This window comes from Caenorhabditis elegans, chromosome III (genome assembly GCF_000002985.6).
Source record: "Caenorhabditis elegans chromosome III".
NCBI classification, from domain to species: Eukaryota; Metazoa; Nematoda; class Chromadorea; order Rhabditida; family Rhabditidae; genus Caenorhabditis; species Caenorhabditis elegans.
This window is the reverse complement of record NC_003281.10, coordinates 866223-879852: the sequence shown is the minus strand read 5'-3', so window position 1 is coordinate 879852 and position 13630 is coordinate 866223. Positions and strand designations below refer to the sequence as shown.

At 36.4% G+C, this 13630-nt stretch overlaps 5 protein-coding genes across 5 annotated transcripts; 4 read left to right on the top strand and 1 right to left on the bottom strand.

The window, feature by feature from the left end:
* The first annotated feature begins 118 nt into the window (after positions 1-118).
* T24C4.5 (DNA primase) lies at positions 119-2418 on the top strand. The gene is made up of 8 exons (NM_001393269.1): positions 119-207; positions 277-378; positions 424-682; positions 734-944; positions 989-1294; positions 1347-1433; positions 1939-2056; positions 2104-2418. Exons 2-6 carry the CDS (start codon positions 279-281, stop codon positions 1425-1427), a joined length of 957 nt encoding a protein of 318 aa, NP_001379895.1. The 5' UTR covers positions 119-207; positions 277-278; the 3' UTR covers positions 1428-1433; positions 1939-2056; positions 2104-2418.
* Positions 2419-4439: 2021 nt separating this feature from the next.
* On the bottom strand, positions 4440-7270 carry clc-20 (DUF2975 domain-containing protein). The gene is made up of 4 exons (NM_001368614.3): positions 5357-7270; positions 4878-4969; positions 4681-4834; positions 4440-4623 (listed from the first exon to the last, which is right to left on the bottom strand). Exons 1-4 carry the CDS (start codon positions 5492-5494, stop codon positions 4528-4530), a joined length of 480 nt encoding a protein of 159 aa, NP_001355387.1. The 5' UTR covers positions 5495-7270; the 3' UTR covers positions 4440-4527.
* Positions 6287-7232, top strand: clc-19 (Transmembrane protein 225). The gene is made up of 4 exons (NM_064881.8): positions 6287-6514; positions 6565-6656; positions 6705-6846; positions 7092-7232. The coding sequence occupies exons 1-4, from the start codon at positions 6377-6379 to the stop codon at positions 7185-7187; spliced, it is 468 nt and encodes a 155-aa protein (NP_497282.2). The 5' UTR covers positions 6287-6376; the 3' UTR covers positions 7188-7232.
* A 109-nt stretch (positions 7271-7379) lies between the features above and the next one.
* T24C4.3 (Protein DPCD) lies at positions 7380-8134 on the top strand. Its single transcript, NM_064880.2, has 4 exons — positions 7380-7590; positions 7636-7719; positions 7765-7859; positions 7905-8134. Exons 1-4 carry the CDS (start codon positions 7468-7470, stop codon positions 8068-8070), a joined length of 468 nt encoding a protein of 155 aa, NP_497281.1. The 5' UTR covers positions 7380-7467; the 3' UTR covers positions 8071-8134.
* A 1749-nt stretch (positions 8135-9883) lies between these two features.
* Positions 9884-13082, top strand: T24C4.2 (ZSWIM3 N-terminal domain-containing protein). The gene is made up of 4 exons (NM_001393268.1): positions 9884-9937; positions 9986-10341; positions 10893-11404; positions 11931-13082. Exons 2-4 carry the CDS (start codon positions 9993-9995, stop codon positions 12339-12341), a joined length of 1272 nt encoding a protein of 423 aa, NP_001379894.1. The 5' UTR covers positions 9884-9937; positions 9986-9992; the 3' UTR covers positions 12342-13082.
* Positions 13083-13630: the final 548 nt, after the last annotated feature.

Genomic DNA, 13630 nt, shown 5'->3' with positions numbered 1-13630 from the left:
TAACTAATTTACGGAAAAAAACAATAATAGAGCGAGGAAAACGCAAATTAATAACTTGATTAAAAATGAGAAAATGATTCGTGAAATTCAAAGATGCGCGGTCGGTGTTGCAGACAACACACTGAATCTTACGACAAAACACACACTGTGATGAAGCATGCAAATGAGTGATAAGTTTGACGGAGTGATAATGAGAGCGGGCCATATGTGCGTGTTTTTGATAATTTTTTACACTTTCTAGCTTGAACCAAATATTTATACTTTTTCAATTTTCAGAAATGTCTTATAACTCAATCAGACTCCCACAAGATTTGCCAATATACTACAAAAACTTCTTCCCAGTCAAACCATTCACAAAATGGCTCTGCTACGGACAGAGTGAGTTTCGCTTTCGATTTTCTTAACGTTATTTGAATTTTGCAGATTACGGAGACTATTTCAACCGCCGAGAATTCACATTCATCCTGGCAGATGATGTTCATATCAGATATCGTAGTTACAATGACGAACACTCATTTGTCAAAGCACTTTCAAGTACTAATCCTGAAAAACTTGATATTGGAGCTGTCTACAATCACGAGCCAATTAACAACAAGAGATATACAGATTACCAAGCTGTGGAACGAGAATTGGTTTTTGATATCGATTTGACCGACTACGATCCAGTTCGTAATTGTTGCAAGTGCGTTATTAAGAGGATCTGTAATCCAATTTTCGAATATCTAATTTTTAGAGATGCCACCGTCTGCCCAAAATGCTGGAAATTCATGGTTCTCGCTGTCAGAATCTTAGACTTCCAACTGGAAGAAATGTTCAATTTCAAAGCACGAATGTGGGTCTTTTCTGGTAGACGTGGAGTACATTGTTGGGTCGGCGACAAGAAAGCGAGGATGCTGAACAACAATCAAAGGTCTGCAATTGCGACTAGACTCAATTTATTCAAGGTTAGAAGATTTGTCTGTTTTTAAAAAATAATTTTTTTTCACAGAAAAATGGTCAATGCGAGGTGACTGAAGGTCGGGCCAAATTGACGAGAGTTCCGCCGACTGTGCGTGACGCTTTTAATGTTGCATTGAAAGATGGAGTTTTCGAGAAAATGATCTATGAACAGGGATGGCTGGATAATGATCGTTTTATCATAGATTACCAGTATATGTCCGAATTCGGCAGAGATGACTTGCGTAGAATATCCGAGTCTTTCAAAACTCCACAAGAACGCTGGCACATGCTTCGTGGGCTTTTTGATAACGACTATCGCAAAACGCTTTCTCAAAATGACGGACTTCTCGATTTTGTAAGTGGAAGCTTTGAGATAATAATCAGAAAATGGATAAATTAATTTTCAGACAATGCAAGGTCGCGACCGAAAAAGGTTCTTCTCTACTTTGTTCTTCAACGATGTTATCCACGTCTTGATGCAAATGTAACTACAGGTGAATAGTTTTTTGTTAAATACCTAGAAAATAATTTCAAAATCAAAAAGAAATCATCTTATTTCAAAATAATATAGTAAATTCACCAGATTTTGACATGCATTGACATGCATGACATGCAGTCACACGGATTGATTCAGATGGGTCTCGGCGTGCAAAAAAAACTCCGTGGTAGTATTTTTTATTTTTGCGGCTGCTTCCTCGTTCATTTTCCTGAATTTTGTTGTTGAAAAATAGAAAATAAATGAGGAAACTGCCAAAAACATTAACTTTTTAGCTATCTTAATAAATTCTTGATCCTTTAAGGAGACATGCCGAAATCTTGGGAAATTACGCTACTGAAAATGTTCTTTGTTTCGAAAAGAGTTTTTCTTTAGAATTTCCCGCCCCACAGATTTCGAAAAATTTAAAAATATCTGAACGAAAAAAAAATAGTTTCCTAACTAGTCAATTGATTTTTTAATGAAACTGCGTTGATTTTATACTAAACATGCACATTTTACAGGCACAAATCACTTGCTCAAATCCCCATTCTGTATTCATCCGAAGACCGGAAACGTTGCTGTTCCTCTGAATGTCGAAAAAATTGGCGAGTTCGATGTAAGCAAATGCCCACGAATTGAGTAAGTGAAAAGTTGTATTTCTAATATTATTCTCAAAAAATTTTTAGTCATGTCGTGGAAGAGTTAAGCAGTCTGTTGACTGAACGAGGAAACGATGGGGACGAGGATTCGAAGAATCGAAAATTCCTGGCGTACAAGCATGGAGCTCTCTCGCCTTACGTTGAAAACTTTGAAATGTTTGTATCGGCTTGCATTTCATAAATTACTTTCATCTTTCTTATATTGTAACATTAACATGAACGCATTAACAAGACTTTTATGTTCTAAAACGAAAAACTGAATGAATTACACGAATTTTGAATTTCAATGGTTTGTTCTCGATTTAATTTGGAAATTTGAAAATAATAAAGTTTTGTATATTTATACCAGCCGTTCGCACGCGCTAAAGCGCGTGCTCCGACTGGCGTACTCAAAGCTAAAATCAAATTCTAAAATTTCTAAGCCTTCTCTGCATATGGAACTTTCTCTTCCAGTTTTTCGGAAGTTTCAACTTAAATGGTTTATAATAAAGCTTTCAGCAGTTACAACTTAAAAAGATCGAGTTTTCTGGAACTAATCCTAAATTTCTTGAACGTAGAACCTTCTCGACGTTCTTCAAACCATATGAAACTTTTTCAGATCCTTTCCGAAAATTTTTGGCGAGCGTTTTTTTTATAACGATTTCAAGTTTCTGGAAATTAAAAAAGAACAATTTTAATCTTTTAAAGAAATTCTAGAAAATTCAGAAAATGTTAGTACGTTCCACAAACTTTTTGAAGTTTCCAGAAGATCAATCCAGAATTTTCTTAAATTTTCCAGAAATATCTAAAAAAAATTCCAGAAATTGTCTCGAATTTTTCAGAAGGCCCTAGAACATTCTAGAGTTTTCTCAAATTCAGAAAGTTTGAATTCCCGGCAAAATTTTTCTCAGAAAATTTGAATTCCCGCCAGATTTTTATAAAAAAATTCTAGAACTTTCCTGATTTTTTCTGATTTTTCTAGGAAGTCGAGCTTTCCTAAATTACAGTAATCCTACAGTATTCCTACTGTATCTCTACAGTACTCCTGCAGTACCCCTACAGTACTACTACAGTACCCCGATCATATCCCCCTACTAACCCAAACCAATCCCTCCAACAGCCGAAAACGCCTTGCCTCTGAAAAGTGTGACGTCGCAGACTACAAACTACCGACAGACATTATATTTTTTTATATATAAGTAATGAATATATTTTTATTTATAAGTAATGATGATTGCATCCTTTATGAGTACCTAGACTTTGTTACGGAAAACTCAGAACGTTATTCAGTGTTATTTAGGATGGAGAAATTTGGTAGGCCCTTTTATGATTACACAGGTACGTACCCGAATTCTGGATTGATTCACGGGTTTCTGGCTCGACCCCCATCTCGAACAGTATGGAAAATGGCGGGAAAAAAAATTTAAAATTGCAAGAGGAATTTTCACGCAGCGCGTTGAAATAGTGTATGCATTTGTGCGTGACGGTGTTTGCACAAAATACACCGAGGGGTCGAGCCAGAAACTCGTGTTGATTTATTGGGGTTTTCAACTGCATTTTCTCCCTTTTCCTCATATTCCCCCCCCCCCCCTTTGTCACGATCCAACTGGGAGGAAAAATGCATTTTTCACCCCTCATCCTCCCAATATTCCCCCATTTTCATCCCTATTTTCTCCCCTTTTGCGTGACAGTGGGTAGTGATGGCCGCTTGCGATCTAGAGGTCGCGAGTTCGATCTAGAGGTCGCGAGTTCCCCAGATTTTTTCTAGCTTTAGTTAAGTTAACTGAGAGGGGGGACTCGAACTTGTGACTGAGCTATCCACGCAAAAGGGGAGAAATCGGGAGGAAAAATGGGGGAAATTTTGGGAATGAGGGGTGAAAAATGAATTTTTCCTCCAATTGGATTGTGACACGTGTTTTCAGCTCGACCATTCGGTGTAATTTGTGCAAACACCGTCACGCTCAAATGCAGACATTTTTTCACGCGCTGCGGTGAAATTCCTCTTGGCGAATTCAAATATTTTTTCCCGCCTTTTTTGAAAATTTTCGAGGCGTTGGTCGAGCTTAATTCACATGTGACAAAAGAGGGGAAATTGGAGGAAAAAAGGGAAAATGCAGTTGGACACGGGGTTCTGGCTCGACCCCTCGCTCCATTGAACGCTGAAATGGCGGGAAAAATATTTGAATTCGCGACGAGAATTCTCTCTTTGAGTACTTTGCGGATTTTTTTTTGTAATCTGATAAAGTCAAAATGTCTCCAAAAACGGTAAAAAATAAATTCTGAACACGCAAGGCCAGTTTGAAGAAGTTTTGAAGAAACCCATTCTAGAAGTCGAAAATAAAATGCACAGTAGTGAATATTTTGTGAAAAATTAACCATTCTCTATGGTTTTCTGCAGTATTATTTTTATTCTCAAATAAAAAGTAGTATTTGATCTTTATTGGTATGTGTTCACAACTATTAAAATGAGTTTCAATGACAATCATGGTGAGACGCATGTCCAGAGAGTACAGTCGCCACTATTATAAGTATCGCAGACACCAAATCAAGATATGCAGAACTTCCAAGCTGTAACAGAGATTTTTTTTCCTAAAACCAGAAATATAATATAATTCGTTTACTCACAGAAATAGAAGCGCCCTTGACATATCTCGATGCATTGACAGCCATTAGAACAAATGCGATGATCTCCAGAACAGCGATAATCGAACAAATGAGACAAATTGAATTGAAACAATGCCGAATACTATGACAGCATCCATCGTGATGGACTTTGTATCTGGAACCTCATTATTTTAAAGATGGAGTTGAAAAAAACTAACGCAGTAAATAATACAACCAATATCAAAGGAATGAAAAGTCCGAATGAAATGAATACCATCCAACTAGCAGCCGTGAACCATCCTGCTGAATTCTGAAATATAAAAACCGTTAGTGTATCTTTTCTGCCTCGTGCCGACAGCTCAACTAGACGTTAATATTGTGTACCATGCTTCAATTGATCTTTAATAGCCCGACACCCGGCAATTGGGTGCTTACATCTAACTAATGCAACTCAGTCTACTCATCGCATTTTATTTTATACGATGAAATATTATCTTCTCGAGAAAGTTTGTACTAGTTGCAAGAAGATAGCATTTTCTTGTGGCCATTTACATGTGTTTTGTTAAAAGTGGCTCCGAGATCTCAATATATGCCAGTCAAGTGGGTGTACTATACTTAATGTATAACATTTTTGGTAAGGTAATACAACTCATTTCACATTAATAGTTACAAGAAACTCTATAAATCAGTTGCTTACCGAATGATATGGGACTATTCCAATACCATAACTAAACTTTCCAATACTCCAGCTGATCCATAATTTTGTGAACATTGCAACAATGGTCAATATGAATGAAATGAAGACAATACCTCCAATCGCAGCAATTTTCCGCATTTTCAAATTCTAGAGTTCTTTGAAATAAAGAAAAATGAACGACACATGCGTTTTGGCTGAAATTCGTTTTCTTTTATTTGAGGTTTTTTATTGGCTTACTTTACAAGGGAAGACTGACAAAACGATGTTTGCATTGAAGAAATTTATCGCCAAAAAGTATAAATATTTTAGAATAAAGAGTTGTTTCTCAAAAGTGTCACTTGTGGAAATTTTGATGTAGCGTCGAAGGGGGATTCATGGGAAATTGCTTTGAATTTAGCTTCAAAAATCGTATTTTACATCATTTTCAACACTCATAAAGGATATATATCAGAACAATTTATATTGTATATAAGTACTTAAGTTAGTTCAGCTATTCAGTCCGACGATGTTTACTTAAATAAGTATTTGGGTTGAATCCTAGAATTTAAACGGAACCTACGTTAATCAAACATATACTTCAATATAGAAAACAGTTAAAATGCAGAAAAGAGCTTAGAACTTGAAAAAATCAAGTTCACGATTCCTTTAAGAACTTTTTTCGACCAATTTCAACTAAAGAAATGACTGAAAATTTCTCACTATAATTATTCAATTAATTTTCTTCCAGTTTTTAATTTGGATTGTGCAATTTTTTCTTGACATTTTAAACATCGTTATGAGTCATAAACTTCGAACCTTAGACTATCGATGATGACAATCTTGAGAAGGTCAATTTCCAATGATTCATGAAATATTGCAAAAGAAAAGTACGGAGAAACTGACGTATTTTCATATCATAATACAAATAAACCTTACCACTGATAACATGAAACTAAATAAAAATAGACTGGTGTCTAGTGATAGACATTGTCAAAAATCTTTCATTTGGCATACCTCAAATTTCGAAACAAAAAATTGAAAATGCGCAAGGTTGGAGCAATTGGAGTTCTAATTCTTCTCGGATTCATTTTCAATGCAGTTTCAGTTTTCACTGATAGCTGGCTTGTTTGGTCCTACGCGAAAATTCAAGTAACTCGCGGTATTGTTCCCTATTCTTCGGTAAGTTGCTTTTATAAAAATAAATTTATAGCAGAAGATATAAATTTTAGAGTGAACCAACATGGCTGGCGGCTGCCAGTTGGATGATGTTCATCTCATTTGGTTTGTTCTTCCCGGTTATTCTGATCTACTTGCACGCGTCGTAAGTGATCAAATGGATTTAAATGTTGACTTAAATTTGTAATTTCAGACACAAGGTATACCACCATGGATGCTGCCACAGTATTCGACATAATTTTAATGGGATCTCACTACTGTGTTCATTGATTGTTATTCTACAAGCAGTTGCCTTTATTCTAATGGCTGCTAATGCTTCGGATTACTACGGAAGTGTAAGATAGTTTAAGATTTATGACAAATACACAACTTGGTACTGGGGCTCCCATGAGGTCGCTGCAACGACGGCCGCGCCATCCTCATGGCGTCACGTGTCGGCCGCTTCCAAATAACTACCTGTCGCACATCACACACATCGCGGCGAGCCCTACTTGATACTAATATAGTGCATCATACGCTTGTTAACTTTCTGAAATTCAATTTATCTCATGTGAACCTATTAATATGCTTAACTTTTCAGCTTGGATATTCTGCGTATTTCGCTTTGGTCTCTGGAATTCTCACAACAATTGCAATGTCTTTATCAGGACATGTTTCACGCCATGATTGTCATTAAACGTTTATTATTCGATTTTTCTTTCAATAAACGGGTGACTTCGTTTTCTTTGATATTGCTGTGATGCTAGAATACAAATCCTCACTTTGAAAAGACGCATAACAAGCCTTATGTATACAAACGATAATCCTAATCCTACGAGAATATCACATGAGATTTATAGATGCTGCGAGGCAGAGCAAGAGATTGTCTATATTATCTATTTGGATTTAAAAAGAAACCGCTGTTTTGTGTTTATTGATTCTATGTTATTTTACAATTCTTTTAAAACTCAGATATAATGGCTAACGAAATGAAAGTTTTTCTTCTTACAAAACAAGGACAAGAAGTCATGGAAAGGCAGCGAAAGAAGCAAGTTTTACTGAGTGACCCAAAGGCAGTTTATCAAGACCATTTTGTTTCAGTAGGCAAATGATAATACGGTATAACCTACATTTTATAAATTAAGGTTCGTCCAGATTGCCTTGTGGTAAAAAAGTACTTTATTCCGTCAATGCTACCGTTTGAATTTCATTGGGATAAAATTGAGACGGTAAACATTACCCCATTAAAAAACTAATCTCAAATAATTTTAAAGATGACTTACCTACCCCAAAACAATGAGAATAAGCTATTGGTACCTAATAGAGGACAGGACCAAGAAGGACGGTGGTGGGCGACAGATGTTTTACGGTAAAGTTTTATCAACCTTATTTTTAAACAACGTTCTTATTTTAGACCTCATGAAAGAGAACTGCATTTGTACAACGTTCGAATTGACGTGGCAGACACGGAACCTTCAAAGTCTGGATTTACAGTGATTCACATTGACCAGTTTCTAAAATCGTGCCGACATCTGTTACCGTACTCGTGCAAGTTGTCCGGATGTGTGTGGTCTGAGTAGCTGGACAATGATCGTATAAATGAGAATTACTGCCTTTCATGTGTAATGAATAATTTAAGATAAGTTACCGTGATATACACATTTAGAAAAAAGTTATGAGGAAACCTTATATTTTTCTGGCTTCCCTTATATTTTGAAATGTAAGAGTTTGCCGAACTAGGCCATTTCGACTCGTCTAAGTTCTGCGTGTCGCTTCGCAGCTCGGTTTTAGTTGTTAAACGAAATGTATTTGATTCCCAGTAATATTGTTTAAAAATATGAAGCACCAGGGAGAGCGTTTTATCTATGTTACGGTTCCATAGAAAACGTGGAGATATGGTTGAATATGAAGTCATCGCGGAAACTATACTCATTTGAAACTTGCACTCTGTATAGTTTTTTCAAGATCCCGACTATCCCTCTGCTGCCAATAAGTCTAACAAATCCAAAACCACCTGTCAGCTAATTCCTCTTGCTGTCAACGGTATGTCGACTCTCACTGCAATGTAGCCATCGGTCGAGCAGACACCCTGCTTGATTTCACGTGAATACTGCTATTATATATAGTCAGCATGAAGGTATTCTCATGGAAACGGAGAGGGTTGTTGTTCCAGATAAAAAGAACATTGGAAAATGCGTAAATGAAAACACTTTCTAGTTATTTACAAGGTATAATAACAACAATGGCATACAAGATCTCAAAAATGATTTGCTCGGAAATGCCAAGTGAAAGTTTTACTTTTTAAAAATTCCATTGGAAAGCTGAGATTATTAGTTAAACGTGTGTAAGACTTGTTTATGTAAATGATCATTAAAATGTGAAGGTTTGGATGAAAAAACTATTTCAGATGTTTCAGAGGCCTTCTGCATAAATCTGATATATCTAATGAGATCAGTATGTTGCATGTATTCGTATGCATTATTTTGTTCATTATCACGTGAATGTTCGTATCTCATGAAGACGTCTTTCAAGACAACCTTTCTCTCGCTTACTTGCCTTCATATCCTCCTCAAAAAGGTGATGTAATGCAGGTCAAATTGCTGTGCATATGTCTGTACCTCTCTATATCGCACTATGTATTCTTATAATGTGACCCAGAAAACTGTGCTGGCAGAGGGCCAGAAAACAAGAGACAGATGAGGAAAGTGACGTCACTTCTCTGAACACACCAGAGGGTCTTCTCTTGTCTCTCTTTAATTGTTGGACGGTTGCCAAAGAATAAGACTATTTGTATCACAACCAAAATTGAAATATGCCTGCTTTTTCTACCTGACATATGTAGATGCAGAAAAAAATTAAATTGTTTGAGTTTGATTTTTGAATAACGTCCGTGTGGCCGGCCTACATGACATTAAAAAAACAAACACAATTTTATGTTGTTTTACTATAACTTTTGAACAAAGTCAATAGTTTCGGTCAAATTTTTTTAAACTCAATTTGAGGTGTGTGCGGCAAATTTCAGGATTTGAAGAGCTCGGCAACGGCAAATTCGGCAAATTTGCCACAGATCCCTGTTCCCAATGATTTGAACTTAACATAATGTATACGGTTTATCAAACCCCATATAATATTAGACCATATTACACAAGTGTCTTACTGACTGTACAGACGGTTTCCAAGATTAAACATTTTCCCGACTGGTAACTGTTTATATTTTCACCTCATCATATCTACCACCTATCTGACCCCAATATCTGTTTCCCGCCAAAATCGATTGGCAGCGGGACCAACGCGGTGCACAATGCGCAGCGCGTCGACAGATGACATCATTGCTCCGCCCATCTGCCAAGAAGGGTCCGTCTCTCTCCTTCACTTGTACAGTTAGTCAGTCGTCTGACATCTACATTTTTGGCTCACCAGTCAGCTGTCTTTGCCTTTTCTTCTTTGGTTAGTATCCTCAATGAATAAATATTTTTAATGTATGATTGCTTATAGGTTTAAAATGGCTCCACCGGTACTCAAAAACGAGGATTCAGATTTGGCAGTGCGTGAGCCAGCGGCTAAAAAATCAAAGAAATCAAATGGAAAGGCACAAGCAGTCAAATCAGAGTCATCGGAATCAATGTTCATGACAGAAGCCACAACCGACGAGAACATCTACCCAGACGCTACTTTTCAGAGTTACGAAGAGTTTGATCAAAAGTTCAATGTGTGGAAGGCGAAGAATCTTCATCCATTCAGAGTGGCATCGTCAGAGTCGTTGCGAACAGAAGATGGATCAATCAGTGAAAAGTTCAAGTACAGATATGTCGTATTCCATTGTGCCAGATACGGAGTTCCTAGAATGAGAGGTTAGTTATTGAAAACGGTGCCATCAAATTTTTCTATTTGAACCATAGGTTGGCAGCAAATGCAGTTCACATTTTAACAAATTTTAGACCATTTTTCTAGCCGCCATAACTTTTTTTTTGAGAAGATTTCAAGAAGTTTCATTATGAAATTCGATGTTTTCAGAGAATTTTGAGTCTAATACAGCAATTACCTAAAAAATTCGACAACACTACCTTCAAATAAACCATCACAGTCAAAAACCATTTTTGCACAGCTGTCATTATACCCGTGGCCTGAATCACTAAAATTCCCCTACTAAATCCTTGTGTGACGCGTAACCAGCCGCAACATTTTAGGCGGTTAATAGCCATCTGTTTTGTGACGAGAAATTAAAAATCAAAAATTCCAACGGGGAGCCAACAGATGGCACTTCACCGATCACTCAATTATATGGTTATGAGATAACTATATCCACCTGTTTGTCAGGATTGAAGATTTGTGGTGGGGAACCGTTTTGATTATACAAGAGTGTCCTTGTAGGACACCAATAATTGAACATATAATTTTACAGGAGAAGGAAAGCGCCCAAACCAGAATTACCTTCCATGCTCGTGTACTGCGATGATCCGTCTCAACTTTCAATTCCATGAGCAATGTCTCAGACTCACTTCTTTGGAGACCCGTCACTCAAATCACACAATTTGTAAGGATCTTTATGAGAAAATGTGTGTGAAGGAGGAGAAACGGAAGCACGTGACACCAAGACGAACCATGTCGGGACCAAAGTCTAGATCATCGTCAGTTGCCACGGCAGGAAATGCTGACACTAGTTTAATTTCCGATAGATCTATCAATGTGAAGAAGGAACCGTCTGAAGAAAGAGCTGATTCGGAGCATAGTCATGGTCAGAGCCCAGTTGATTTGCATTATGAGGTCACTAGGCCCTACGAAGTATCTCCTTCAGCTCCTATTTCGGAAATTACTACACCATTCGTTCTTCCGACACAAAAAGTTGGGCTTAACGATTTGGTGCCAACGTCACAGTTCTCTCCAATGGATTACCAGTCCTTGCAAAATCAGATTGTAAGTTTAACGGAGATTTTTTTGGAAACAAACAAATTCACTCATAAATGTTAAAATAATCCTAAACTAAACTTCAAAAAGATTCCAAAACTTTTAAAAATTTCCAGATAATTTCTGAAATTTTCGAGAAGCCTTCGAAAGTTTCTCGCGAATTTTCTGGAAATTTCGAAAAATCTCCAGAAATTGCCTCTACATTCTAATAATTTCCAGGATTTCAGAAAAATTTCCCGAACTTGGCTTAAAATGTTTAGAATAACCCAAAACAATTTAAAAGTTTTTTTTTCAATCACTTCCTGTGGATTCTCGATCTTTTTAGAAGTTTCTATAAAGTTTCGTATTTGAAAGTTAAAATTTAAATTTGATCAAAATTTAAATGAAAAATTGAACATGGTATCTCCCGCCATTCGTTTTTGAAAATTAAAGTTTCAATTTTACAAATTTCTCTTATTATAAACCTCAAAATCAAATCCTGCATGCTGTCTATTTTCAAAATCCGAAAAAATAACGTATATTAAATTTATTTCAGATCCTAAACCAAGTGAAACTCAACGCAATGACCAATAATGTTTACAATCCATTTGGGAACTGGCCAGCAAGTTCATTGGTTCCAACTCCAGCACCACCATTCCTAACTCCAACTCCTTCCCAAGTGTCACCAGCACTTTCATCTTCAGTAGATGAGAATGAAGCTCCAAAAATATTTCACTCACTCGAAGCAGTCCGTCCAATTCCTCTTCGTCCCTCTCAAAACAGTGCTTTCTATCAAATGCTCAACTCCTCATCAACTTCCCCGATTATTGCAGTCACTAAGGCGGAAGTTGATTCGGTTCTTGGAGCAGCTTCCAGACTGCTTAATGACAACCATTTGCCAGAAGATGTTCTTCACAGTCGCGTCAAACAGTTGAACGGGTTGATTTCACAATGGACGCACTCGTAGAGGTTTTGAAAAGGTTTATGCATTTTAATATCCTTTTGCATTTCTCACATCCTCATATTTTTTATCATTAAAAGACGTGGCTACCGTACGAGTTTCTTTTTGTATTTTATTTGTTTGTTTTTTGCTGATTTTTATCGATTTAATAATATCCACATTATCTCATAATTTAATTTCGAATTATAAAACTAGCTTGAAAAAATCAGCGGAAAACAAAAAAATATAATCTTAGGCTTCTCTCACATCAGCTAAAACACTCATTCACATACAATTTTTCAACACTTGAAGTGTTTTCGTCTTATAAAAAAATTCTCTAAATATTACTTGCCCCTGATTCAATTATTCAAGACAGCCCTTCCTAAAGCCCCTTCCAGATTGTTGTAGTTCAGTTTTTTCCTTAATTGTGTTCTCTAGTGAGATCTCTATTAAAATATTCAACCAATCATAATCTAAAAATGTCCATATACATATGATCATTATTAGATTACATACATGTGTTCAGGCGGACCCCTCGCCATTTACCATGACGCGCAAGAACGATTCCCGGAAGTTTCGTAGGGCAAACTGCTAGCGTCCACCTGAATACATGTTCTCCTCTCTCTCTCCTCCGATCCCCATGCATTTCCAGCCCGTCCATGTTTTTCATCCTCGAAATCGGGTAGCAATCGATATCATTCCACAAATTGTGCCTTGACTTTCTCTCCAATATTATTACAATAAATAATTTAATATCAAAATCTCACAAACCTCATAATAAAAAACTTTTCACAATCAAAGCAATGAATAAGGAGGTTTTGAAGCGGAAACAGAAATAAAAAATATTTGGTAACAATTTTGATAATTTGTACATTTATTGGGTTTGAAACATTCTTCCATGGAACGTCTTCCTTTCTCCTTTGACCTCTGGACGTGCTCGATTGAGAACCTTCAAGAAATCAGTGGTCTTGGCACGCATTCTGGTGTGAAGGTAGACTTTGGAACAAATTTAGACAACTTATTATTTTTTTTTTCCAATTTTTTTACAGCCATCCAATAACTGCCATTTATTTAGGCAAAATATTTTTTTAATTTGTACAAAACACTGGAAATTGAAAAAAGACAATTTTTTAGTTCTTTGCGATCAATTATCAGTCCTTTAACTATAAAACTAACCATTTTAGAGCAGTTTCAAAAAAAATCATTTTTTGCCATAAATTGTCATTTTTGCCACTTTCTAATAGTTTTTGATGGGTTAAACCTGGATTTTCTGAATTCAGCATACATGAATTACCCGTTTTTAACAAAATTAGACA